Below are 25,526 nucleotides of genomic sequence, written 5' to 3'. Positions count from 1 at the left end.
AACAGTGTTGACCCAGGGCTGCCAAGGCAAGCCCTCAGGGTCGTAATGGCTAATAACTGCTGGTGGCTGTGATGAGCCACACCCAGCCATTTCAGACAGACCACCTCCTATGGCAGCATTCCCAGTTAAAAACTGGAGCTTAGCTGGTATCAGCCAGTTCCACCCACAACATGATCTGTAAATGCATGGGAAAAGATTCCCAAACAATCTGCTTGAGCGCCATCGATGGGCTCATTACTATAATGCTTGTAATAACAGCGTGGTGATGTTATTACTAACAATGATGAGAGCAATAATCCTTGACCCTGTGAGAGCATTCTCCATCTGAGGACCTTCAATTACAAAGACTGAATCAGCCTCACAAACAAACCTGCTCAGTAAAGCACTCTTACCCCCCACTTTTCCGATGGGACAGGTGAAGCAGAGTGGCAGAGACTTTTCAAAGGCACGCAGTGGTATCTGAGTCAAAGGACAGAATTACACCCATAGGTCCTGACTCCTAGCTGGCTTGCTCTCCCTTCACACATGAGAAAACTCTTAATAGCCACTCCCCACAACGTGTCTATAACACCCTGAGTTTATTTATGATCTTTGGTCACTGAAGGAGCAACCCCGGCCAGTAATTCTCACTTGTGAACATCCAGCTCCACTCCCCTGAGTCTCAGGCAGACTGCTGAGCTAACTTCCCCTCTGGCATTCCTGCTCCCCTTAGAGTCTACTCTCACACACACACTGTTCTGCTTCCACTTCGACTTCAGCTCTGCACACAAGGAAATGGAGTCATCATTCCTGGTAAAGAAGTCAATTTCCCGGGACAGAGAGCAGACTGAAGCTAACAAGTTAAAAAGACATGCAAAAGTGGAGTGAGGGACAGACAGGGAGGAGGGCCTCACTGTTCAGTGAAATTATTTTAGAAACTGCAAGAAAAAGAGCACTTTGTCTTTCATTTTAAGACAGTGGTTAGTGAACTAAAGACAAGACAGCCTGTGTGAATACAGCAAGCCCAGGTGGTTCAGCTGGGACTCTGCAGAAGGGATCTCTCATCCAGAGCACCCAGGGTGCAGGCAGGCAGAGAACCGCACCAGCAGAGAACAGCTATGAGTAGACAGAAGCACTGGGGGAAGACTGGTCTGTCCCTTCTCCTTAAGTCAGTCTCCTGGAAGACCATATTCCTCTGGACCCGGCTAAGGACCTACTTTTGCTGAACTCAGGGACACGCCCCACACCCCCCCAATCCCCCACAACACATACTTGATGCTGTCGGTGTGGGTTTTGTATTCCATAATGGTGTTGGGAGGTAGGTTAAGCACTCGCCGAAGCGTATCCCGTATGCGGGCCGTGGTGGCTTGATCGCTGGCAGTCTTATTCCATATGGAAATAATGTCCTCCTACAGGAGGGACGACAGAAGGATTCATCAAAGGAAACTGGAGGCATTGAGAAGAGCAGAGGTAACACATGTGAAAGCAGACCTGCCTGTGAGGCGGCTTACCTGAAAACGGACAGAGACCACAGCCCCGCAGATCTCCTCCCCAACCATGAACTGTTCCCCCAGCATAGCCAAGATGAGATTCTCCCAGCAGCGGGATGCCAAGCCCTTCCGCAGTCGAATTATCCACTTTCCGCCATTTTTATTTGCATCATCCTGTAAAAAAAAAAGTATTAAAAGTTAAAATATGGTCTCATAGCATTAGGACCAAGGATCCATGATCACTGAGAAGTCTTGCTGTTTTCCAACTATTCAACTCTATAGGAAAATGTGGTAGGACTACAGGAAGAAACGAGAAAAAAGAAACACAAGGTGGGGATCCTTGCAACCAACCATTAAAGAAAAACAGCCACACTGACCCTTTAAACCAATCCTCTTTTGGGAACTCCCTGGCGGTCCAGAGGTTAAGGCTCAGCACTTTCAGTGCCAGGATCCGGGTTCAATCTCTGGTCGGGGAACTAAGATCCCACAAGCCACACAGTGTGGCCAAAACCAACCAACCAACCCTCTTTTTTGAAAACTACATCAAAATGAAATAATGTGAGATTTCAAACACAGATCATTCCTTACTTCATTTGCTAAAAGTTTATCAAGTGTCACCATGTTCCCAAATACAGACATGACATCACAGTCTCTACCCAGATCCAGTCTAGTGAAGCAGACAAACAAGAAAACTAATTGCAGCAGTGTAGTCTGACAAGTACTGCTGTAACAGAGATACATACAGGAAGTTTATGAAGAACAAGACAGTCAGAAACACCCAGGAAAAGGACAACATTTCAGCTGGGTTGTAAGGGACACAGGAGTTAGCCAGGTGAAGGGCTCTGTGGGCACTGGGAAGGACATGGCTATGTGCAAACACTGACTGTGAGGCAGAGATGCAAAGAGGAAGATCTAGCTACACTGAAGGGAGGATCTGGAGAGGACAGGTGACAAGTGCTGAAAGGTAATTAGGAGTAAGATCATGTGTGCAACAGAAAACTGCATAAGATTTTTAATTAAGGTGTGTTTGTGTGTGGCAGGGGCGGGGGTTCCCTGGTGGCTCAGATGGTAAGGAATCAGCCTGCAATGCAGGAGACCTGGGTTCGATCCCTGGGTCAGGAAGATCCCCTGAAGGAAGGAATGGCTACCTACTTCAGTATTCTTGCCTGGAGAATCCCTGTGGACAGAGGATCCTGGTGCGCTACAGTCCGGGGTCGCAAAGAGGCAGACAGGATGGAGTGACTAATGACTAAGCACAGCATAGCACATGTGTGTGTGATCATGTCTGTCTTCTGGAAGAATGCTCTGGCATCAGCATAGAGAAGACGGACTACAGCAAAGAGATCATAGAGCTCAGCTCTGGGTCTCTGGTGACTGTCCCTAAGCTTATTTTTACTCACTTTAACCATATGTATACTATGGTAATATATAACACACACATAAAACCAGTCTAAAGTTCAGTTCAGTTCAGTTCAGCTCAGTTGCTCAGTCGTGTCCAACTCTTTGCGACCCCATGAATCGCAGCATGTCAGGCCTCCCTGTCCATCACCAACTCCCAGAGTTCACTCAGACTCACGTCCATCAAGTTGGTGATGCCATCCAGCCATCTCATCCTCTGTCATCCCCTTCTCCTCCTGCCCCCAATCCCTCCCAGCATCAGGGTCTTTTCCAATGAGTCAACTCTTCGCATGAGGTGGCCAAAGTACTGGAGTTTCAGCTTCAGCATCAGTTCTTCCAAAGAAATCCCAGGGCTGATCTCCTTCAGAATGGACTGGATGGATCTCCTTGCAGTTCAAGGGACTCTCAAGAGTCTTCTCCAACACTACAGTTCAAAAGCATCAATTCTTCGGCGCTCAGCTTTCTTCACAGTCCAACTCTCACATCCATACATGACCACTGGAAAAACCATAGCCTTGACTAGACGGACCTTTGTTGGCAAAGTAATGTCTCTGCTTTTGAATATGCTATCTAGGTTGGTCATAACTTTTCTTCCAAGGAGTAAGCGTTTTTTAATTTCATGGCTGCAGTCACCATCTGGAGTGATTTTGGAGCCCAAAAAAATAAAGTCTGACACTGTTTCCACTGTTTCCCCATCTATGGGAAGAGTAATCCCCCCCAAAAAAAATCCTTCAATGTTGCTCTAACACCATGTTAGTGAGAAAACAATCTTTGAAAACCATCCACACGAACAATGGAATCGGGGCTTTTTCCTAGAGTTCCCATTTCCAAGGATGTACCAAACTGTTATGCAGCTTTCAAAGAAGACTTTAACCAACACCCGGCACTAACCCCCAAACCAAACAAAAAACCCCTGAAAGACAGAAAACTTCCTCAGAAAAACAGTCTAAGGCTCTCAGTTCTCACCTCCCACATGGGTTTAATTCCTTCTTTGAAGAGATGAAAGTCGCTGTGGCCTGTCAGGTCCCCGGGACGCACCATGTGGCTGTAAAACCTCCAGAACTGCTCCACCTGCAGAGAGAAGACAGCAGAGTCAAGAGAGGCGCCTTCTTTTTCTTTGGGTGAATGTGAGATTTAAGAGAAGAGCATAACCACGGAAGACACTCTGCTAGAGGCTCTACTTTTTGGAGGACAGATGTTCATTCTGGGGATTGTGGGGGAAGAACAACATGTTGAAGGGAAGCAGACTATCTGTTTTGATAAAAGAATAATGTCATACTGTTGACACAAGAATAAACTCTTTAGGTGAGAACTGCCCAGCATCAGCCAGGAGCCTCAGCTGGTAAAATGTCAATACGCATCCTCCTGTGGAAGGCGCAGGAGAATCACCACATGCTGTAGGAGGACTTTGTTTTACACAATAAAAACCACTTAGGTTTGAGGTATATTCAGGGCCATATAACCTCAGCTTGAACCAAATCACTTAAAAAAAAAAAACACAGTATTATTAACATTGTGAATTAACTAGTCATTGTGCTCTCTAGTACATGCCCAAGACTTATTTATAACTGCAAGTTTGGGCACTTCCTGATCAGAGGTTTACTGTCAAAATACAGCATTAGCTACACTGAAGTACACTTTTTTTCTACAGAAATAGTTACTGAGCATTAAGTGACAGAATCAACCGCAGGCACTACTCCACACCATGGTGCCCTTGCTAAGGCCCAGACGGTCCAAAAACCAAGCAGGCCTTAGCGTCCTCACTCAGGGTTTAATTCTCTCTTCTTAGCTATAAAATTTCTCTTTGCTCCTCCTTCACAGTCCTGTTAGAAAATCATACATATTTCTCTATAAAATGTATGCTTATTTATATTTATCACACTATTTCTGTTTTTCTTACTAGTGATTTGATAAGAAGAAATTACTTCCCTGTGCGTAAGTATGGGTTCATGCTAACTCACTCAAGTTGTGGTCAACTCTCTGGGACGTTACAGACTGTAGCCCACCAGGTTCTTCTGTCCATGGGATTGTCCAGGACAGGAATACTAGAGTGAGTTGCCATGCCTTCCTCTAGGGAATCTTCCCACCCCAGGGATCGAATTAACATCTCTGACATCTCCTGCATTGGCAGGCGGGTTCTTTACCACTAGCGCCTAGTGGCGCTTCCCAGTTGGGAAGCCCTTGATTACTTTCCTATTCCTCTGCAATTCACAGAGAACACCTACAAAGTACTGGGCAGTCAAGTGCACACTTTACAAGTAAAGAAAAAATGTGAAACAGTCTGAAGAAAACAGCTGGTATTTGCCAAGAAACTGCTGAAGACGCTCTAAATAAACATGAAGCAAGATTCCATAATGTGCAGGTAAAAACAGGTACCATGCAGACACAGATTCAGGTCACACTCCCAGATCTGGATAGCAACTGAGGAGAAACCCTAGACTGTGTGAAATGCCTGTGCCTCTCAATCCTCTAGAGCACAGAAACACGGGAAACATCTCATGTTACAAGGAAATTAGGAACGAAGCCATCTGCAGGACGTCATTACAGTATTTCACCTCAGCGAGTGCCATGCTTAATGATATCCAGGGATCTGGGTCAGTGAATGGTCCTATGCATACAACGAGCAATAATCTTTTCCCCACTCTAACACAGTGCAAAGAAATGAAGCTCACCTTCTAGAAACTGTAGCTCACTGTGAATAAGGACTTGATGGAAGTGGTGGGGACAGAGCATACCAATCACCCCCAATCCTCCAGTGGAGCATTGCTTTATTAACAGTTTGGTCTCCACCAATCTGAGAGCCATTCTCTACAATCTTATGGCCAGAATTCTATACCGAAATCACAACAGAGATGAAATAATAGGCAGGTTGAGAAATAGCATTAAAACTTTTTTTTTCATTCTCTTAAGGCAACCTGCATTTTTAAAACTTTCAACTGGAACCAAAAAATCAATGTTTAGATTCAGAACATGGAATGCAGAAAAGACTTTAGAAATCATCTCGACTACCTTCTTTGCTTTATAATTGAGAAAACAGTTTCAGAACTTGCCCCAGCTCACAGTCAAGCAGGAGAATGAATGACACTTGTGATCCCCAAGTCCAACGCTTTTTTCATTTCAAGATATAGTTTTCTTAGTCACCTCAAGAACTTTTAAATAGTGTCCAATACTAGGATCGAGGACTAGTGGGAAATACTACTTTAGCATCATTAGTTTCAAAATGTAATTACTTTTCTGTGAGGAATATTGTGGGTCATTTCCCAATGCCTCGACTTACATGACACTGGTGAGTATAAAGCAGCATTAACCCAAGATGATGCTGATGATAAAACTGTTCAACTTAGCATATATGCCCAAAGAAAATAAAAACTCTCCTTGTACAAGCTGGGAAAATTCACACATGCTTTTTTTAAGCGGGAAAGAAAAATGCTAGAAGTAGTTATAATTATGCTAAAATAATTGAACAAAATCCTGAATGAAAGCTGACTCCCCAGAGTTCAGTTTCTTCTCTGATCCTAAGTGCTTAACCAGTTGTTCATAACATAATGGCTGCCATTTTACCTGAAATGTCTAGCAAGCCATCAAAATTTTTGTGGATTCAGGAATGTTAGGTTGACATGGATAGTTTTTTCAATTCTATTCTCTCTTCCAAGAATTCCTTCCTCTTATCACTTGTTCAAATTTTCTGAATTCAATCTTAAACCCATCTCCCTCCCAAAGAGGCTTCTCCAGGCTGAAATGAATCCCTTTACTCTGAACTGCAAGAGCACTCTAGCTATTTATGCACCTCCTAAACTGCCTCCCTGTATTAGAAATTCCTGGGCATGTCTTATTTCCCTAAGGGCAAGGTTTTTTTAGTCATTTTAGAACACTATTATGCCCCAAATTCATTCAACAAACTTTTCTTGAACCAAATATGTACCCGTGCACAGCTACTTCTAATAATTCAAAAAAGTCTAAATTTAACAGTAATAAGAGAGCACAGGCCAACTAATACAAGATCTTTGCTTGTGGCTGAAATATCAACTCAACATAATCAGATGATATGATTATCATTATATATGCATATCTGATTAATAAAGAGATAAATAAATATAGCCTGTCTGGTAAACAAACACTTTGAAAAACTGAGCATCCTGGCATGCATTTTGGTATACAGAAGACTGAAAGAATGTAGGCTTTGGAAGGTGGTTTTTACAGCCTACCCAACCTGAGTCTCAATACTGGTTCCTCCACTTAATCCAGTTAATTATAACTGACTTGAGACTTCAGATCAGATACTTAACCCAAGTCTCATTTTTCTCATTTGTAAAATATGGATAACATCACTGACCTCATAGGGCTATCATAACAATCAAAGGGAACTATATAAGTGACTATTATTGTGTGTCCTTCCTCTTTACTAATTTATTTTAAAGTTTACTGTCCATTATAGTTTCCTTTTCCAGTGTCTGCATTTTAAACAGAACGAATACCTTAATAACTTCAAGAAAATAACGAATCCTGCATTTGATTCTGCCCACAGATCAACTGTACGAAATACATAACAATCTTCACCAAACAAGACTGGCTTTAGTCGCAGACAAGCCTCTCACGGTTTACACCTCTCGTTTTCTGTGAGGAAGATGAGACAGTGCGTGGGCTCACTGTACTCACAGTGCCCACAAAAAAACAGAGACTTGCTTTTCCTTCTGAACACAGAACAAAGACGCTAGTTTATGCATAATCACTGACATATCGAAAACCCGATGTGAGGTTATTAAAACAAAAACTTTTAAATTTTATTCTCAATTTTATTGACAAGCTTCATGGGGACACCATGTACTATAAAATTTTGTATCTCCCCTAACACTTTGCACACAGAAAGGACTCCATAAATACCTACTTAAACAAACCAGTGTTTTTGTACTGTCCCCATCTGATCAATTCCACAATTTATGCACTTATTGACTCTGACATATGTTGCCTACGGATATATAATGAGAAATAGAAGAATGAACCAATTTAGCTTTATAGACTCAGGTCAGTCAACTAAGGAAACCAGAATCCTATGTAGGTTACCAGGAGGGTAGATAAACACAACAATGTAAATACAGACAAGAATGTACTACCAAAGCTTACTACATTAAACCACCCAGTACTCACAGAGGCAAAGGTGCCAATCTGTTTGATATTCTGTTCATAGCTCTGTGAGCTGGTCGGACGGCCGGGGGTTCTCCTGGAGTACCAGAAAGTGTAGTTATACTGCAGGGGGTGCTCGGCCGGCCCAGGGACGACAGCCTGTGAATCAAAGGAGGCGTGTTAATCTGGGCATTTTCCACATGCTCTGAGACTGAGAAAACATTTCCCAGTGTCACCCCTTACCACCTCCATTAAAAAGGATACATACTCAATTACCTGCAATGGGCTCAAGATTCCACTTACATGGTAAATTAGTGGTTAACTCTAAGTTCCTATAACACTTTCTCTGTTCTTAATGCTTTCATTAACTTTCTAGCTCCTACCATGAGTATTATGCTTATATCTCATCTCAACATATTCCCAGGCCAAACACTGCCTCCTCTATGACACCCTATCACTTACTGGCTCACGACACTGGGCAAGTTGCTTAACTAGTTTGTGCCTCAGTTCCTTATCTGTAAAATAGGGAAAACAATAATGACCACCCTCATGGGGCTGCTGAGAGGATCAAATTAACAGATGTGAAGTGCTTAGCACCATGCCTGACACATAGGAAGTACTCAAAAAATGACAGCTCCTAGGATTACTGCTACTGTTAAATGTAAGCGCCTTGATTCACGCTCACTCACCTGTGTCCTCTTAGCATGTAAAATGCCTGTATTTGGAATGTACTAAATATTGTGCAATAAATGAATTAGTGATTGCTTTAATATTTCAAGAAAGAAACAGAGATCTATCTCTCGTTCTCTAAAATTCCTCTCTTCCAAGTCACTTTCAGCCTGAATTATTACCGACTAAAGAGTCGAACATTCTAAGTGATGGGCAGGACTGAAATACAGAGCAGCAGCTTCTGAAGCAACTAACACCCTTGCTAAATTCCAGGATTAATCTCCCCACCTCAGGCTAGGAGAATGTTGGAAAGCAAGGCAAGAACTCAAGATCCTGTGGCAAGGGGAACCTTCAAAGTCCCAAGATGAACTCCAGTGATGCAACAATCTTTTTAGAGAACAGAATCAGACACTACAGAACAGGGTGTCATCAAGTGCATCCAGCATCCTTCAGATTTCACAAGATCACCAAGTCCCAAGTCCAAAGGCAACGACATCTGCACAACACAGAACTCACCTTCCTCTTGCTGCTGCTCTGACTCTTGTCTCGTTCCGTTTTTTCCTTCTCACCATCTTTCTGTGTGCTGTTTTCTTCATTCTGATCATGGTCCCCACTGTCATCATCTTTCAATCTGAATGGGAAGGCAAAACAACAGTATCCCATGATTGAGCTGATTCTTGCTTATCTAACAAGGCTACCAGGTCAGATGAACCACCATGTAACCAATCAGAAGTCACTCAAGTCATAGGCAATGAGGTGCCCATGAAAGAGAGAAAAGGAAGCAGAAAGGCAACTGGGAGGATTAAGCAAAAATGAAAATGCCCATCAGCTAACTTGTGAATTACAGAAAGCACCATATTCTAGTTTTCTAAAAGTCTGCACAAAAAAGCAAGAGGTAAACAGTGTAAGGGGTTGTTTTCTACGCCAAAAATAGTCAATAACGAGGAGAATTTCTGGATTATATAACTGTTTTGGCATTTCAAATGAACTTGAGAAACTTCCCTTTCTATCCTGCCACTTCTAACTATCTTTCCTACCATTCCCCGCTGCTACTGCTAATCATTTAATTTCCAAGCTTAGAACTCTCCACTGTCCTGTGCCCTTCCATGCCCACCACGCAGGATATAATACAAGGAAATGTAAGATCCTCTACAACTCGACTGTCAACCAGCACGCCCTTTCCCTCTCTCAGCCTCCCAAAGCAACCCAGATTTCCACATCTGTGCTATATGCAACCACCACCCCTCAGCCTAAGGCACCATTCCTCCCACATCTGTTTTTCCTACTAGATAGAGGGGGCCCTAGATTGGTCTTATTAACCTTTGTATCTTCAGCAACAATGACAAGATGATGCTGGAGTGATGTTAAATGAAAAAGAAATCAAAGGAAGGAAGAAATGTCTTCTTATCTTGTAAGTTCAGTCAAAGTTCAGTACAACAGGTGCCACCTTTCAGGAGCAGTGAAACTACCCTCAGCGCTGTGTATTGGTTTGCTATGACTTTAAACTCACTTATTTATGACTTAAATGGAGATGCTGTTTTGAGATAAGAATGAAGTCAGTTCAGTTCAGTCACTCAGTCGTGTCCGACTCTTTGCAACCCCATGCCAGTTTCCCTGTCCATCACCAACTCCCGGAGCTTGCTCAAACTCATGTCCATCAAGTCAGTGATGCCATCCAACCATCTCATCCTCTGTCGTCCCCTTCTCCTCCTGCCTTCAATCTTTCCCAGCATCAGGGTCTTTTCCAATAAGTCAGTTCTTCCCATCAGATGGCCAAAGTATTAAAGCTTCAGCTTCAGCATCAGTCCTTCCAATGAATATTCAGGACTGATTTCTTTAGGAGTGACTGGTTGGATCTCTTTGCAGTCCAAGAGACTCTCAAGAGTCTTCTCCAACACCACAGTTCAAAAGCATCAATTCTTCGGTGCTCAGCGTTCCTTATGGTCCAACTCTCATGTCCATAGATGACTACTGGAAAAACCAAAGCTTTGATTAGACGGACCTTCATCGCAAAGTAATATCTCTGTGTTTTAATATGCTGTCTAGGTTGGTCATAGCTTTTCTTCCAAGCAGCAAGTTTTTTAATTTCATGGCGGCAGTCACAATCTGCAGTGATTTTGGAGTCCAGGAAAATAAAGTCTGTCACTGTTTCCATTGTTTCCCATCTATTTGCCATGACATGATGAGACCAGATGCCATTATCTTCCTTTTTTGAATGATGAGCTTTAAGCCAGCTTTTTCACTCTCCTCTTTCACTTTCATCAAGAGGCTCTTTAGTTCTTCTTTGCCTTCCTCCATAAGGGTGGTGTAATCTGCATATCTGCTATTGATATTTTTCTCGGCAATCTTGATTCCAGCTTGTGCTTCATCCAGCCTGGCATTTCACATGATGTACTCTGCATACAAGTTTAATAGGCAGGGTGACAATATACAGCCTTGATGTACTGCTTTCCCAATTTGGAACCAGTCTGTTGTTCCATGTCCAGCTCTAACTGTTGCTTCTTGACCTGCATACAGATTTCTCAGGAGGCAGGTAAGGTGGTCTAGTATTTCCATCTCTTGAATTTTCCACAGTTTGTTGTGATCCACACAATTGAAGCCTTTGGCATAATCAATAAAGCAGAAGTAGATGTTTTTCTGGAACTCTCTTGCTTTTTCTATGATCCAACGGATGCTGGCAATTTGATCTCTGCCTTTTTCTATATCCAGCTTGAACGAATGAAGTCTATCAGGCTACCTGATAGACTTATTATCTATCCTGCACTTCTAACTATCTTTCCTACCATTCCCCGCTGCTACTGCTAATCATTTAATTTCCAAGCTTAGAACTCTCCACTGTCCTGTGCCCTTCCATGCCCACCACGCAGGATATAATACAAGGAAATGTAAGATCCTCTACAACTCGACTGTCAACCGGCATGCCCTTTCCCTCTCTCAGCCTCCCAAAGCTTATTATGTGTAGTCATTCATACACATTAGCAGGTCAGTAGGCGAGTAGCTCCTGCTGGGGGCTTATCAGCAAAAACAGATAAAGAAGGGAGCATGGTGAGGGGACATTTAGACTATAAATACTGAGTGTTGGGTGAGGAATATCCAAGTTTCCATCTGAGCAAAGCTGTCCTTTGCTGATCTTGCTCTCCGAAGATTGTGAGCCACTTGCTTCTGCAGTGACCAAGCCAACTCTTTGGCGGGCAGTGGTGTCAAACCCTGCAGCTGTCTCTGAAGGGACATTCATTCTGCTGTGGTAAAGCTGACTCCTTTAGCAGTGGTGACAAAATGCGCAGCGGCCCTGCAAAGACCAGCCCGCCCATAACCACCAGTGCTGGAGTCTTCTAGCAACAATTGACTCTTATTTTTTAGCTGGTGGCTGAACTTCAGTTCCTGATTGGCAAAGCCTTCTCACCTGGTGCCAATTCATATAAAGGTACACCTGGAACTAAATTTGGACTGTATTCCTTTCATTTTCCTGTGCCTGGAACAATACTGTGAGTAATCTACCACTGGTTTGGAATATGTTATGTTATTTCTTTACTAGCATCAGCATGTTACTGGCTTATGAAATTACTCTAACTCCCACAGTGGACCGGTGTTAAATAAACTACTGGCAAAGAAAATCTACCCCTGAGCATATTCTGTCACCCTCCAAAACAAAATACTAGGGCTCTCAGTGAACTTAAAATTCACTGGATCTAGACAAAAAGATAAATGGAAGGTGAATTCACAAAGATAGTAAAAATTCTGTCCAGTCTAGAGCTGGACCATCAACTTACGGATCTTTTCTGAAATCACTTTTCTGGCCCTACCCAGTCACACAGAATTGGGCAATTCTCAGGATAGTTACTAGAAGCAGTCAAACTGTAACTCAGACACAGGAATACCTCGGAGCTATTGTGGGTTTGATTCCACATCACAGCAATAAAGCAAGTATCACAAGAAATGGAGTCACACAGATTGTTTGGTTTCTCAGTGCATTTAAAAGTTAGTTGACACTACACTGTAGTCTGTTAAGAGGGCATTAGGAATATGTCTAAAAAAAAGTACGTATCTTAATTCAAACCTTAGAGTGGACAAACTACACATGTGCTGGGGTGCCCGCTCTGCCCATTTCACAGCCCTGGCTGTAGCATATACTCCTGAGATCGTGCCATGTCCAGCCCCAGCCCCTCCCTGGCCAAAGCAGGACGATAAAGGGCACTGGTAGCCCAGCCTGTCCAATAACCTACGCCTCAGTGCCTTCCTGACTCCTCCCTCAGTTCTTCATCCAGGAGGTGAAAGATCTTACAGATTCAGGAGCTGGGGCAGTCAGTCATATGAGCTGCATGTAAGAAAAGCCGTGAGGTAATAAAGACAATAAGCAAAAGCAGAGAAGGCCAGGAGGGGCAAAGGGGATGGAGCAGATGAGCAGAGAGGAGAATGGGGTTTTTCGTGATGCTGCCATCTCTTTGGCTTCCCTGGACGCCTGGAAGACCTAATGGTGCTTACAATAACTCCTTCCCCGTTATGAAATTTGAGTCCGCAGGGTTTCCTTTTGAAGCAGGGCCTGTCCTGGCATCCAAGTCCCACAACATTTACCAGCACACTGTGTGTATCAGATGCTATGAATACCTGACACAGTCTTTTCCCTCCTTTCCCTCCAGTAGTACCAACCCACCTGCAGTCCCCAGCTTCACGCCTCTGTTGTGTTCATCATCTGGTCTTTCAAGGAGCTCCTCTTCCCCTCCTTAACTTGTCCTTTAGGACCCAGACTAAGGGCCACTTTCTCTTAAAAATATTCCCTGATCTCTCTCTAGGCTGGGTTGGGACCCCTTCTTCTAAACATGCCCATATCAATGTTTTACTTGTCCTAGCTATACTGTCAGTTTTTTTGTCTCCTGATTACAAATATTTCATGAGTCTTTGTTTCTTTTTTCTTTTTGCTTAGGTCCAAGATAGCTCCTAATTCTCTTCTTTAGGGCATATCCCAGGGACTCAAACCATTTCTCTCTTCTCAGCCCCCAACTTCCCACTATACCATCTGCAGTCCTTTCCCTTCAATCTTGGTTGAAAAGGGCACAGTTGCTCTAGCACCTCACATTTTGCTAGCTCCAAGCAAAGCATGTAAGTTCCTTTCTTTTTAATGCTTTTGCTGCTAACCACTACCGGGAAACAGAAAAATAATAACAAGAATAATTATGTCAGAGAAGAAACAATGCTACTGTGACCCTGGTCCTCAGCTCCCAACTCCCTTCTAAAACAGTAACTGGAAACCTTAATGGACCTTCATCTAATGCTGTTATTTCTTGAGGGTGGAGCTCTGCTCTCTGGGACAACATTTAAGGCAAGTCATTCACATCCTATCTTCAGAGGCTACTCTTCCCAGCTGGATGCTGGATCTGAGCAAAGATACTATCCAGGTGGAAATATCAGTGCTCCTTAGACTGAGGCAGGCAATTAGCATCTGAAGCTATCCATGCTGAGTGGCGCCTGATCAGCTCACCAAGCTTCTCCCCAGGTATGTCCTCATACTCTGACTGGACAATTCACTGCAGGTAGGAAATTGGGCTAATCCACCTTCCCATGTCCAGTATCAGGAAATGCGGGCAGAAAAGAAACAAGTTTAACACATGGATTTCTAAAATCAAGGCAATATAAGGCAGAACAATAAGTGCCAAATAAGTGGTTCAGATAGTAGGTAAGAATGGGCCAAAGCTAACAAAGAGAACAGGGACAAAATAAAATCTGGCACCTGGATTTGAAAACCAAGCTCAACCCAGTAGGGACTGCAATACTTAGAAAGCATCTTAACAGTTTTACATTTGAATAGGATTGATAGCAATGGCACCTACTGACTTGATGGGGGTCGGGGGGGGGGGGGGGGGGGGGGGGGGGGGGGGGGTGTGGGGGTGGATTAGGTTACACATGAAGGCCATACAGAAAAGGAGACTAGAACTCCTCTGCAATCTGAGCCCATCAGATTAGACTAGAATACTCAAGTCCAGGCACTGGACTTGTAGGACTCTGGCAAACCGAAACATGTCCACATGTCCTTAGGAGCCACATGGTGAACCATATAGAGACCAAACAGGCAACCAGTGGCCTACAAACTGCACTTTTTTGCATTAAAAAAAAAAAAAAAAATCCTAAGGGTTGGAGTGCTTTCTTCAATTGCTAATTTCAAATGAAAGACAGTTTACTTTTTTCTTGTGAATAGCTAGAAGACAGATGTTTAAAAAAATCTGGCTCAGTATAATGAATAGTTAATAATTGGAACTAATTAAAAATGACCCAGGTTAGGGACTTCCCAGATGGTCCAGTGGTTAAGATCTCACACTTTCAATGTAGGGGGCTCAAGTTCAAACTCTGGTCAGGGAACTAAGATCCCACGAGCCACAGGGCACAGCCGGAAGAAAAGAATCCGGGTTAATTTTTGTCAAGATGTGCTTGAACCAACGTTAAACAACCTGGGTATGAATCTTACCATATGTGGCTCTTCCTGTTGTGGGCAACTTATTTCATCTCAGAGTCTCATTTTCCCTATTTGTAAAACAAAGTAACAAGATCCCCCTTACAGGGTTGTTTGAATCAGTTAATATGTGAAAAGCAGCAAAGTGCCTATAGAAGCCATTATTGCCATTTTCAAATTAGCTTGCTGCTGCTGCTAAGTCGCTTCAGTCGTGTCTGACTCTGTGCGACCCCATAGAAGGCAATGGCACCCCACTCCAGTACTCTTGCCTGGAAAATCCCATGGACAGAGGAGCCTGGTGGGCTGCAGTCCATGGGGTCGCTAAGAGTCGGACACGACTGAGCAACTTCACTTTCACTTTTCACTTTCATGCATTGGAGAAGGAAATGGCAACCCACTCCAGTGTTCTTGCCTGGAGAATCCCAGGGACGGGGGAGCCTGGTGGGCTGCCATCTATGGGGTCGCAGAGAGTTGGACACGACTGAAGCGACTTAGCAGCAGCAGCAGCAGCAAGCTAATTTGAAAATGGCAATAATGGCTTACTGCAGACCAAAAAATGGAGAAGGAAATGGCAATCCACTCCAGTGTTCTTGCCTGGAGAATCCTGTGGATGGGGGAGCCTGGTAGGCTGCTGTCCATGGGGTTGCACAGAGTCGGACATGACTGAAGCGCCTTAGCAAGCATGCATGCATTGGAGAAGGCAATGGCAATCCACTCCAGTATTCTTGCCTGGAGAATCCCAGAGACAGAGGAGCCTGGTGGGCTGCTGTCTATGGGGTCGCACAGAGTTGGACACAACTGAAGTGACTTAGCAGCAGCAGCAGATCAAGAAATGATTTGGGTAGGAATGGACCAGATGACCCATAAAGTGTCTTAAGATGAAATTTTGATTTCTTCAGTTTGGTGGAGAAAGGAGTATAGCGTTGGCAGAAAGCTCCACTGAGACAGGACTACTATCCAGAGCTAAGACCTGCAGGGCTTAGGAGGGGGTTTTTGTTGTTCAGTCACTAAGTTGGGTCTGACTCTTTTGCAACCCCATGGACTATAGCCTGCCAGGCTCCTCTGTCCATGGGATTTACCAGGCAAGAATACTGGAATGGGTTGCCATTTCCTTCTCCAGCGGACCTTCCTGACCCAGGGATCAAACCTGCATCTCCTGCATTGGCAGGTAGATTCTTCACCCGTGAGCCACCAGGGAAGTCCCTGAAGATGGGAGGTGGGACAGTGGTAATCAGTATAGGGATGTGCTCAGCTACACAGTGGGCTACAGAAGGAAACTCCCAAAGACTTTTTTCAAGTAGTAGAGCCCTCTCAGCAACCAGGAAACATTCCTGAGGAGCTGCCAAGAGTGCTGGAATCCAGGACCTATGAATTTGCACACCAGCACTCACTGTCCTGGAAAAAGTCCAATTTCCCCTCAGCAACAGTGGGTCACAAACTAAACTAACGGTAATTCCACTTTACATGTATATCTCTCTATTTAACACTTCACAAAGTACCTTTAAGCACTGCTGAATGTGATTTGATCCTTATCACACCCAGTGCAGCAGCAAGACACTAATCACTAATGCAGTTTGGATTAACAGAGGCTCAGAGACTGGGTAACTTTCCTGCTGTCAAATAGCTGGTAATTGGTGGGTCTGAGGCTGGAAATCTAGGTCTTCGGAAAAGAAGACAGATTTACTGCTAGACTATTAGAAGAAAGCCAAGAACAAAAATCTACCTCCAGATACAATTGCTGGAGGGAAACGTGCAAAAATTTACGCATTTCCTTTCTGCACCTCCAAAATGTTTGATGCTAGAACTAGGACTCAAACAATAGATAAGGTTCACCCGTTGGGCAAGAAACTGAGTTCTGGGAGAGTATGTTGGAAGAGGGCGAAAAAAGGAGGAAGAAGAAAGGAAGTAGGAAGGAGTCTCAGGAAGATGATGAAAATTCCGTAACAGAGCAGCCGCTGCGCTAAACGCGGCAGCCACATTACCTCACTGCATCCTCGCAACTCTGTAACATGGGCTCTGTTACGGTCCCTACTTTGCAAATGAGAAAACTGAGACTCAGAGGAAAGGTGACCTGCTTAGGCCAGAGAGGTGTGTGAGAAATGCTGAATTCAGTGGCAGGGCGGCCAGGCTGCGGAAACAGCCAAACGGCCGAGGTCTCCGCCCCTCCACGCCGCGGGTAACCCGCACTCGGGCGGGGCGTCCCAAAATCTCCTTCCGGGCCGCACGGCCACCTCCTGCCCCCAGGACACCGCACTTCGCCCTGGGTCCGTACGACCCTGGGGTCCCTGAGACCCCTGCATCCCTCGTCCCTAACCCCCTCATGCCCGCTGGCCGCACAAGGCCGGCCAGACCGCACCCGAGTCAGAGATTGTGGCCTGTGCCGCAGTTTGCGCCGCCTGCAGTGCGGGCGGGGGTGGGCGCAGGGAACAGTTGTGGGGAAGGGGCCCCGGGGGGGCGGCCACGCGCCACTCACGCGTCGAACTTGTTGTTCATCCTCTCGCCGCCGCCGTCGCCACTGCCTCACGAAGTGACTTCCGCTCCTCCAGGTCCCTCCGCCTAGGGTCCGGCCACTTCCGGTTGCTCAGGGCACAGCGGAACGTTGGCGCTTTGGCCGGGTAGGGAGCGGATATCCCGGGACGCTTTCCTCCTGAGCAGAGGCGCTCGGGTTTGGCGCCTGTGTGGCGTGAAGTCGGGTCTCGGTTCCTGTCCCGGTCCTTGTTCCTGCCTGCCGCCCGCTCTGCTTAGCCGAGGGCGTCCTGACCGCCTCCCGAGGCGGGCTCCGAGAAGGGCAGCTCCGAGTCGCTGAGGGAGCCGGCTTTTGCTAAAAATCCCGACTCCACCTGCAGTGGAGCTGCGCGATCCTGGACTCTCTCCTAACCTCCCTGACGCTGTTTCTTTGGTACTGACCGTCCTTTGATATACTACCTGTATCTTCACGTTGCCTTGTGGATTGATCGAGATAATCAGTGTCAGGCTCTACACAAAGTAGCCCTCAATAAACGGTAGCGATTGTTCATCTTTGCTTACTTGTGCCAGGAGCTACAGAGCTCCTCTCCACCTTCCGAGGCAGAGAGGGTGAGAGACTCAGCCCAGGTGGCTGAGCTTGTAAGAGGCTTACAGGAACTAGCAGTGGTCCCTTCATCATCGAATTACCTGCTGCTCCAAATACACAGCAGTGCGTGCAGCGCACACGGTCTGGAGTAAATGCAATGAACCTGCTGATGAGTGATTCCGAAAGCCAGCAACCCTGGCTATTTCTGGGGTCTTGTTCCCCGCCCCCCAACAATGTCCCATTGTCAGGATACTGTAACATTTTTTTAATCTTCACCGGCACCTTTGATCCTGTGATGAAGGTAGATAGGAACTGATATCTGTGCCCATATTTACAGATGAAGACACGATTTCAGGAAGCACAAATGTGCTCGTGTCTTGTCACCAGTAGAACTCAGGGCTCAGGCTCCAGCCATACTCTAAAAGCATGGCCTTCCCCAAAGACCAGCTAGCCTCCTTGTTTCCTAACTAGGGCCAAGGGAGGCTGGTCAGGGTCTCCTCTCAGGCTCCCTACTTCCCTCCCTAGCTCTTTCTTGTCTTAACCATCCCTTCAGACCAGTGCAAATTCCCTGGCCTTTGAGAAGAGAAAGAAGAGGGGTCCATTTTCCAAGCCATAGAACTTTCTTAGAATGTCTAAGATTGGGTCAGAGTTGGGAATTCTGAATTCCAAACCTTATTTATCCACCATTGTTCTGGCAAGCCCCTCTTACTCTAGGCCCCAATATGCCCAACCTAAACACAGAGGAATAGTGACTCTTGCTTATCCGTAATGCTATGAGGAGCTTTTGAGAATGAAAAAAAGAGAATAAAACTCATAAAATGCTTGGTGCCTACAGCCCCCATAAAGCAGGCAGATGCCACCTGAAGTGGGTTGCCTCCCTTTCAAGAGAGCATTGGCTGCCACTCTTCACTTCTCTCTTGACTCCCCTCCTTTAAGAGGCTGCAGGGAACTTGCAAAAGGGAAGAGAGGCCCAGGCCTGGAGGTCTAGGAACTTGTCTAGCTGGGGATAGGATAAACAGAGTCCTTAGGGTTTCAGAAGTGATGGGAGTTGACGACACTTTGCTGAAGTGAGGGCAATGCCAGGACAAGCAAGCCAGTGCCACATGCATGCTGATTCCACTAGTGCACTCTGCCCACATCCCAGCCCCAACCACTCTGGGGTTCCAGCTCTGTCTCTTTATTTCCCCAGCTTTTCTCACATATCCCCCAAGAGTGTTTCCCAAAGAGTATACTCATGACCTCAGGAGCAGAAAACAGCTGATAAGCCTCCACGTGGCTAGCAGCAATTGGTCAGCTCAGTCAGATGAGGGCAGATAGGAGCGGGGGTCCCCAGGAAAAGGCAGGGCAGGTACTTGGTTGTAGTGGGCCATGAGGAAGATGCCAGCAGTGCCACAGACAAAGAGCGAGAGCATGGCCAGGAAGCAGACTCGATCCAGCACTCGGCCCACCAGGAACCACTCCTTGTTCCCCTGAGGGTGGAAGGCAGGGTAAGAGGTGACCAGAGGTGACACCAAGGCTGGATCTCTGGAGCATCCTTAGCCACCCAGCAGGCTTCTGCCCTTCATTTCCTTGAGCCCTTCTCACCTACTTCAGGTCTGACCCTGGCTTTCTCCATGGTCCCATGGCGCCACTCCCAATTCCACTTTTTCCATGCCATTGCCATACCATGGCCACCCCACTCATCCTGCCCCCATCTCAGGTTCAAGTTTGCACACCAGGTGTGCAAACCCCACCCCACCCCCTGCTGACTTACACTGTCAAAGTGAGTCTGCTGGTGCCGGGCACGGGCAATGAGGTTGCAGGCCTCCACGCAGGCCTGGATGGCCGGGGCGGCCTGCTTCAGGCTGCCACACCATTCTGGGCTCTGCCCTGACTCTGGGCCTTTCTCTGTTGATGAGGAAGGGTAAGGTTTGGGAGTAGAATGGGGGAGGAACAGTCTGAAAAAGTGGCCCCCACTTTCTTAGGGACCCCAGCCCCTCTCTTCCCAACCTGGACGTTTGCCGACCCCTCATCCACTGTGCCTGGCACCTTGGTCAACAGATGACCCTTCCTGTCCATCACACCCCCTGCCTTACCAAGCTTCTCCAGCGCTGCCCTCACCAGCCCATTGCGCTGGCGCTGCCGGAAAAGGAGCTCACTGCGGGGCAGGCAGAGGGCCACCTCCTCCCCAGCTGTGATTGGCCACTCTGAGGAGGAACCATTCTGTAGACGGGGGTGGGCATCCTGCACAGCCACTGGGGCCAGTGGGCGAACATGCATCCGCAACAGCTGGGGCAAGAGCCGCAGGAACACCTGGAGAGATGTTGTGCGCGGCTTAGCCTAGTGGATAGCAGAACTTCCTGGGTGACCGGGCTTGGGAGCAGAAGGTAACAATTGGCACAAAGAGTTCACGTGATGGGGGCCCGAGGCAGCCTGGCAGGGGCAGTGGCTTGGCCCTGCTACAGCTTACCTGTCCTGAGCCAGACACTGACCTGGAGCCCCCAAACTTTTGTCCACGTCAGAATCACCAGGACACTTGTCATAAACACAGGTTCCTGGGCTCCACCTCTGACCCAGGATGTCTGGGGCAGGCCTGGGAATCTGCCTTTGTAACAAGGGTCCCAGCTGACTGCTGCAGGTGGGCCGCAGCTCACACAGGCACTGGAGCCACTCGGCCTGGGCAGAATCCTGCCTCCTCCACTTTCTTGCTGTGCGACCTCGGCTGGGATACTTAACCTCTCTGTGCCTCAGTTTTCTCATGTATAAACAGGAGATGAGACCAATACCCATTTCACAGAAGTCTTAGGAAGGTTAAATAAGTTAGTATACGTAATATGCCTCCCACAGAGTAAGCACTGTATATTATTCTTGATCCATCTGGGCATGTTCAAGATACACATGGGGCTGGTTTGTTGCTGAACTTGGTGGGTGAGGAATGTGCCCAGGGCCAGTAGGGCATGTGAACAGACAGGGCAGGAAGAGGCTGAAGTAGGCAAGGGTAGGGAGCTTGCCTTGCGGACCCCTCGGGCCATGGAGTGTGTGTGGGGGGACCGCAAAGACACGTTGAGTACGACCACAGCGTTCACGACAATGAGGATGGTGACCACCAGGAGGAAGGTCAGGTACCTGCAGGGCGGGATAGGCAGGTGGTGGGGCTGGTTGCTTCATCCCCAGATACCAGTCCCACCCCTAGTGGCTGACTCCCCCAAATCCCTGGGATTGAGGATGGTAGGGAGTGGCAAGAGGGCAGTACCCTGTGTTCATGAGAAGGGAGGAAAGGAAGTGGGCTCAAGCATGAGAGCCAGCCTTACTTGCTGATGAGTGGCACCGCCTGGGAGGTCTCTGGCACCTTCTTGGCCACAAGGAAGAGGAAGACGGTCTGGGCCAGGAGCACATTGATGGCGACGGTACACTTCTGGCCCCCCGCTGCCCATGACCAAGAGGCCCTCAGAGCGGATCTCAACCTCCCCACCAAGGGGCAGTCCCCTCCCCACAAGGAGTCCATGCCCCTGGTCCCAAGTCATGGTGCCATTCTGCCCTCCCTGCTCCCTGTGCTGCTGGCCGGGCCATCGCCCCCCTCCCACCAACACTAGGTACCCTTGGCAGGAAGGAAGTAGATGAGGATGGCTACGGAGGAGATGAGGACACAGGGTGCGATGATGTTGATGACATAGAAGAGGGGCTTGCGCTGGATGAGCAGGTAGAAGACGATCTTCTGGTGGCCTGCCTCCTCGGCTGGGGCCGCCTTGTCCAGCAGCATCTTGGCTGGCCGGTGCCGGATGGCCCACTCCCCATTTTCTGCGGGCAGCAGGCGGGGGTGGGCACAGGGACTGGGGGCGAGCTGATCCTGGCAGCCCACGGAACCCAGTGCCCACAGGAGCAGCACTGTGCGGGGAAGGATGCTTGACGCCCCTCCCGCCAAAACCAGAGTCACTATCAATGAGGAAGATGAGCTTTGCTTGGCCTTTAAATGACATGCATTTTATGGTTTATGGGAGCTTTCACCTTGAGTGACACCGGAGGGGGCGAGGTCTCGGTCTGGCTCCGCCCCCACAGCCAGGTTCTGCTTGGACCTTGGATGGCCATTACCTGTGAAGGCCTCAGGGTCGATGAAAATCCATTCGATGGTCTGACCGTCTTCCTGGCTCAGCTGCAAATTGATCTCATTGGTGCTGTAGGTCTGGGACCTGGGAGATGGGGGTGGGAAAGAGGATAAATTGGAGCGTGTGTAGATTCACCCAGGAAGTCACACAGACCATCTCCTGAGGGCAACTGTGGGCAGTTTTGCCTCAAAAAACGCAGTCAAGAATTTCTGAGTTCTCCACAAAACCTTGGCATGAGATGGGGCGGGACGGGGCGGAGCAGGGCAGGGAGTCCGGTTCTCGAAGTCTGGGGAAATTATAGATTTTAAGGACCAGGAGGTTGCAGGTTTAAGGACCAGAGCCGAGGGCCACCTGGGGTCCCTTCCTTCCGTTGCCTCCAGGGCAGAAGGGGCCAATGGTGAGAACAGGAAATACAGCCTGTACCTCTCTGATCTGTTTTTACTGAAGAGGGTCTCCCAACAGGTTCCCTTATTTAAAAAAAAAAAAAAAAAAAAAAAAAAAGACTGCTTCTCTAAAATATAGGGAACCCCTCCCACAGACCGCCGTCCCCCCATTGATGGAGGAGGACACTGAGATAGCCCTGGCCTCTCCGTGGGTCTGAGGGTGCAGTGGTCTAACGTGTGTGTGTATGCATCTGTGCATATGTGTCATGGGCATGCATGTGCCTTCTCGCCCACCCACCGCAGTCCCTGATGGCTGTCTTTGGCGGGGAAACTGAGGCAGTGAAGGAGAATGAGTGAGGGGTCTGGGGCTTAGCAGGGAGGGTCGTGGGCATCTCCAGATGTCTGGGCCCCAGAGAGGTGGAGCCTGGCTCCCCACCCCTGGCCGGAAGCCTAAGGTCCCCATCTGGCCAGGACCCCTCTTTGATCCGCTCGGAGAACCCCCCACCCCCATGCGCGGGTCTCCTCACTGGAAGATAAGGGAGCAGTTCTGCCAGTCGAAGGGGAAGAAGGTGACAGAGACGGGGCAGGAGGAGCGGAAGATGGCCGGCGGCAGCCAGTACACACAGCCATCGGGAGACACGAGCACGTTGCAGTAGAGGGCCACCTCGAACACGCCGTCCACGCTGCAGACAGGCCAGGGTGTGGGGCTGGGGGCCTGCGCCCCGACAGTCCCTGCTAGACTGAAACACCCCCCACAACCCTGACCAGTCCTCTGCCCCGAGTGGTGGGGCCCGGGGACACCAACCCTTCCCAGCCACCATGCCCCTGCCTGGTCCCCCCCCCACCCCAGCCTCAGGGACCACTGCCTCCCCCAACAACCTCCCGCAACACCCACCCTGCAATACCCACCCCAGCTCTCCTCCATACGGGTCATGACCACGACAGACGGTGGTTAAGCTCCCCACTTGTCCTGTGCCTCCCGAGGGAGCTGTCCTTGTACCCACGGTAGTGGGGAGAGCAGCCACCCAGGCGGCCCAGCCCTGAGGTGGTGGAGCCGGGGCTGGATCGGTGCTGCTGGTTCCCGGGCCCCACCCTTAGTCCCCATGCCCTGGCGCCCTCAGGGGCCCCAGCTGCACCCTCTGTTCACCTGTCTCTTTCCCGGAGGCCCCCTTGTCCCGTGGGCCCTGCCGTGCCCGGGCCCCCCTCCTCACTTGTTCTCTAGCACGATGTCTGGCCGCCACACCATGGTGGATGGCACCCGCAGCACCCACAGGCCGCCGTAGTCTCGAGGGTCCCAGCGAAGCCGGTAGTCACACCACTGCTGCAGGGGGAGGGGCTGCTAGACCCCATCCTGCCCCCAGGAACCGGGCCCCCTCCCAGGGCAGGGAGTGCAGAAGAGGCAGAATGGGGTGAGAGGGAAACAGGCAGCTCTAAGGGGCCTCGGGGGCCTAGAGTGGGGCTGATGGAAGGAGGAGGGCAGTCTAGCAGCTTCTTACCATTTCTATCCAGACGTTGGTGGTGAGGGCCTCCTCTCGCTCATTCTGGGGGTGCAGAACGGAGGACAAAGTCCCCATCATGGACTGACTCCCCAGACGTCCCTACAAGACCCCCAGCCTCTTGGGCAGTCCCCATGGGAGTTGGCCAGCTCCCTGGTGGGCTGCCCAAGCCCTCTCTCTCTCTCCTGTGGGCCCTGCCTGTTCCTGCTTGCTGGAGCCACCCCTTTACTCCCCAGCGGGGTCCCAGGGGAGCAGTGGGCTGCCATCCCTGCCCCCGCCCCCAACACACACACACAGGCCTGTGCTCACCAGGGAGATGAGGTTGGTGAGCGTGAGCTTCAGGCTGACGTTGACCACGTCCGAATCGTGCTCAGCGGGTCTCAGGTGGGGGTTGTAGCCTTGCATCAGGTCCCCGAGCAGACGCTCCTCCTGGTTCCGGCCCTCGGCCCCTGGAGCAAACAGCGGTGAGAGCCTGGGACACGGCCTCTGGGGCAGATCAGGGCGGGGGTCGGGCCACGGGAGCGGGGGACATGGAGAAGTGGAGAGCTGGGGGGTGGGGGACAGTCCTCGGTAGCACCCCTCCCCAGACCCTCCGTCCCCTGAGGCCTTGGGCTCCTGCTCCCAGCCTCCCCAGGCCCCAGACCCGCTGTGTCCACACCCAGGCAGACAGCCAGCAGCGGCAGAAGGAACAGTGGCCTCTGGTCCCTGCGCATGGTGCCACAGTTCTCCGTAGGGACGGGGTGGGACTGCAGTTCCCCCCAGGGCTGGGGGTGCAGCCTCCAGGGCTCATGTAACAGCTCACATTCTCCCACCCCAAGCCACCCCGGCCAGCCCAGCCCAACCACGCCAGCTGTCTGACCACAGCGCTGTCAGCTGTCCCCGTGCGGACACAATGCCAGGCTCAGATTACCCAGGCTGGGGAGGACAGAGGGGCTCATCTGCCCAGACCGTCCAGCCTCCGTCCCCACTCTCAGGCTCAGTTGACCCAGTACTCTGTCCTTGTTCTGGCTGGGGGCTGAGGACACAGCTGGGGATAGATAAGCATGGGACAGAAAGGCGGATTGCTGAGGAAGGGTCCCGATCGGGGCTCCCTCCTCCTGCTCCCTCCAGATTGGTCAGGATTTGGGGAGGTGGGAAGGCCGATGGGTAAACATGTTTGGTGCTTGAGTTTCTGTGTCACATGGTTGAGGTCCCCAAACCTGAACATAAATGAGAGCACCAGGTGTTGGGGTCCCCCGGTCTCTGAGGCAGGGAACTCGGGTCTGGTGAACTTTAAAGGAAGGGTAACCAAGGACGATTTGGGACGCGGGCACTAGGAAATAGGCAGTCCCTGAGTAGGGGCTCCTTAGTGGGGCCTCAGCATCTGTGAAATCATCCATTCATGGAGTCCCCAGCTTGTGGGGGGACATAGTGA

The 25,526-nt window shown here is 48.9% G+C and overlaps 2 protein-coding genes across 7 annotated transcripts in view; both read right to left on the bottom strand.

The window, feature by feature from the left end:
- Window positions 1–17,712, bottom strand: part of EIF4E2 (eukaryotic translation initiation factor 4E family member 2) — a 30,975-nt gene extending 13,263 nt beyond the window's left edge. For all 4 annotated transcript variants that reach the window (XM_006054680.3, XM_006054681.3, XM_006054679.3 and 1 more), the window contains exons 1-6: window positions 17,573–17,712; window positions 9,174–9,288; window positions 8,013–8,147; window positions 3,834–3,938; window positions 1,491–1,643; window positions 1,252–1,388 (exon numbers count right to left, since the gene is read on the bottom strand). In XM_006054680.3, coding sequence (XP_006054742.1) covers window positions 1,252–1,388; window positions 1,491–1,643; window positions 3,834–3,938; window positions 8,013–8,147; window positions 9,174–9,288; window positions 17,573–17,592 — 665 coding nt within the window. In that variant the 5' untranslated portion in view covers window positions 17,593–17,712. The remainder of the gene's footprint in view (window positions 1–1,251; window positions 1,389–1,490; window positions 1,644–3,833; window positions 3,939–8,012; window positions 8,148–9,173; window positions 9,289–17,572) is intronic.
- Window positions 17,713–19,444: 1,732 nt separating this feature from the next.
- CHRNG (cholinergic receptor nicotinic gamma subunit) lies at window positions 19,445–24,945 on the bottom strand. 3 transcript variants are annotated; one of them, XM_044937964.1, is made up of 12 exons: window positions 24,771–24,945; window positions 24,422–24,561; window positions 24,113–24,157; window positions 23,828–23,934; window positions 23,144–23,299; window positions 22,136–22,317; window positions 21,728–21,928; window positions 21,442–21,556; window positions 21,142–21,256; window positions 20,227–20,443; window positions 19,905–20,038; window positions 19,445–19,620 (listed from the first exon to the last, which is right to left on the bottom strand). In XM_044937964.1, exons 1-12 carry the CDS (start codon window positions 24,823–24,825, stop codon window positions 19,447–19,449), a joined length of 1,641 nt encoding a protein of 546 aa, XP_044793899.1. In that variant the 5' UTR covers window positions 24,826–24,945; the 3' UTR covers window positions 19,445–19,446. The 3 variants fall into 3 exon arrangements, with proteins under 3 accessions (XP_044793899.1, XP_044793898.1, XP_006054744.1); XM_044937963.1 differs by having other exon boundaries at window positions 23,828–23,937; window positions 24,771–24,942; XM_006054682.3 differs by having other exon boundaries at window positions 22,220–22,317; window positions 23,828–23,937; window positions 24,771–24,940.
- Window positions 24,946–25,526: the final 581 nt, after the last annotated feature.

This window comes from Bubalus bubalis, chromosome 2 (assembly GCF_019923935.1).
Source record: "Bubalus bubalis isolate 160015118507 breed Murrah chromosome 2, NDDB_SH_1, whole genome shotgun sequence".
In the NCBI taxonomy this organism is placed as follows: Eukaryota; Metazoa; Chordata; class Mammalia; order Artiodactyla; family Bovidae; genus Bubalus; species Bubalus bubalis.
The sequence above is the reverse complement of the archived record's forward strand: the minus strand, read 5'-3'. Positions and strand labels throughout refer to the sequence as shown.

Excerpts from the sequence above, each read along its gene's own strand:
- CHRNG (XM_044937963.1), bottom strand. The coding sequence starts at position 24,825 with ATGCGCAGGGACCAGAGGCCACTGTTCCTTCTGCCGCTGCTGGCTGTC. Across the intron at positions 24,158-24,421 it reads TCACCAACCTCATCTCCCTG|AATGAGCGAGAGGAGGCCCT; the intron begins GTGAGCACAGGC and ends CTGCACCCCCAG. Across the intron at positions 21,557-21,727 it reads CTACTTCCTTCCTGCCAAGG|CGGGGGGCCAGAAGTGTACC; the intron begins GTACCTAGTGTT and ends GGTCATGGGCAG.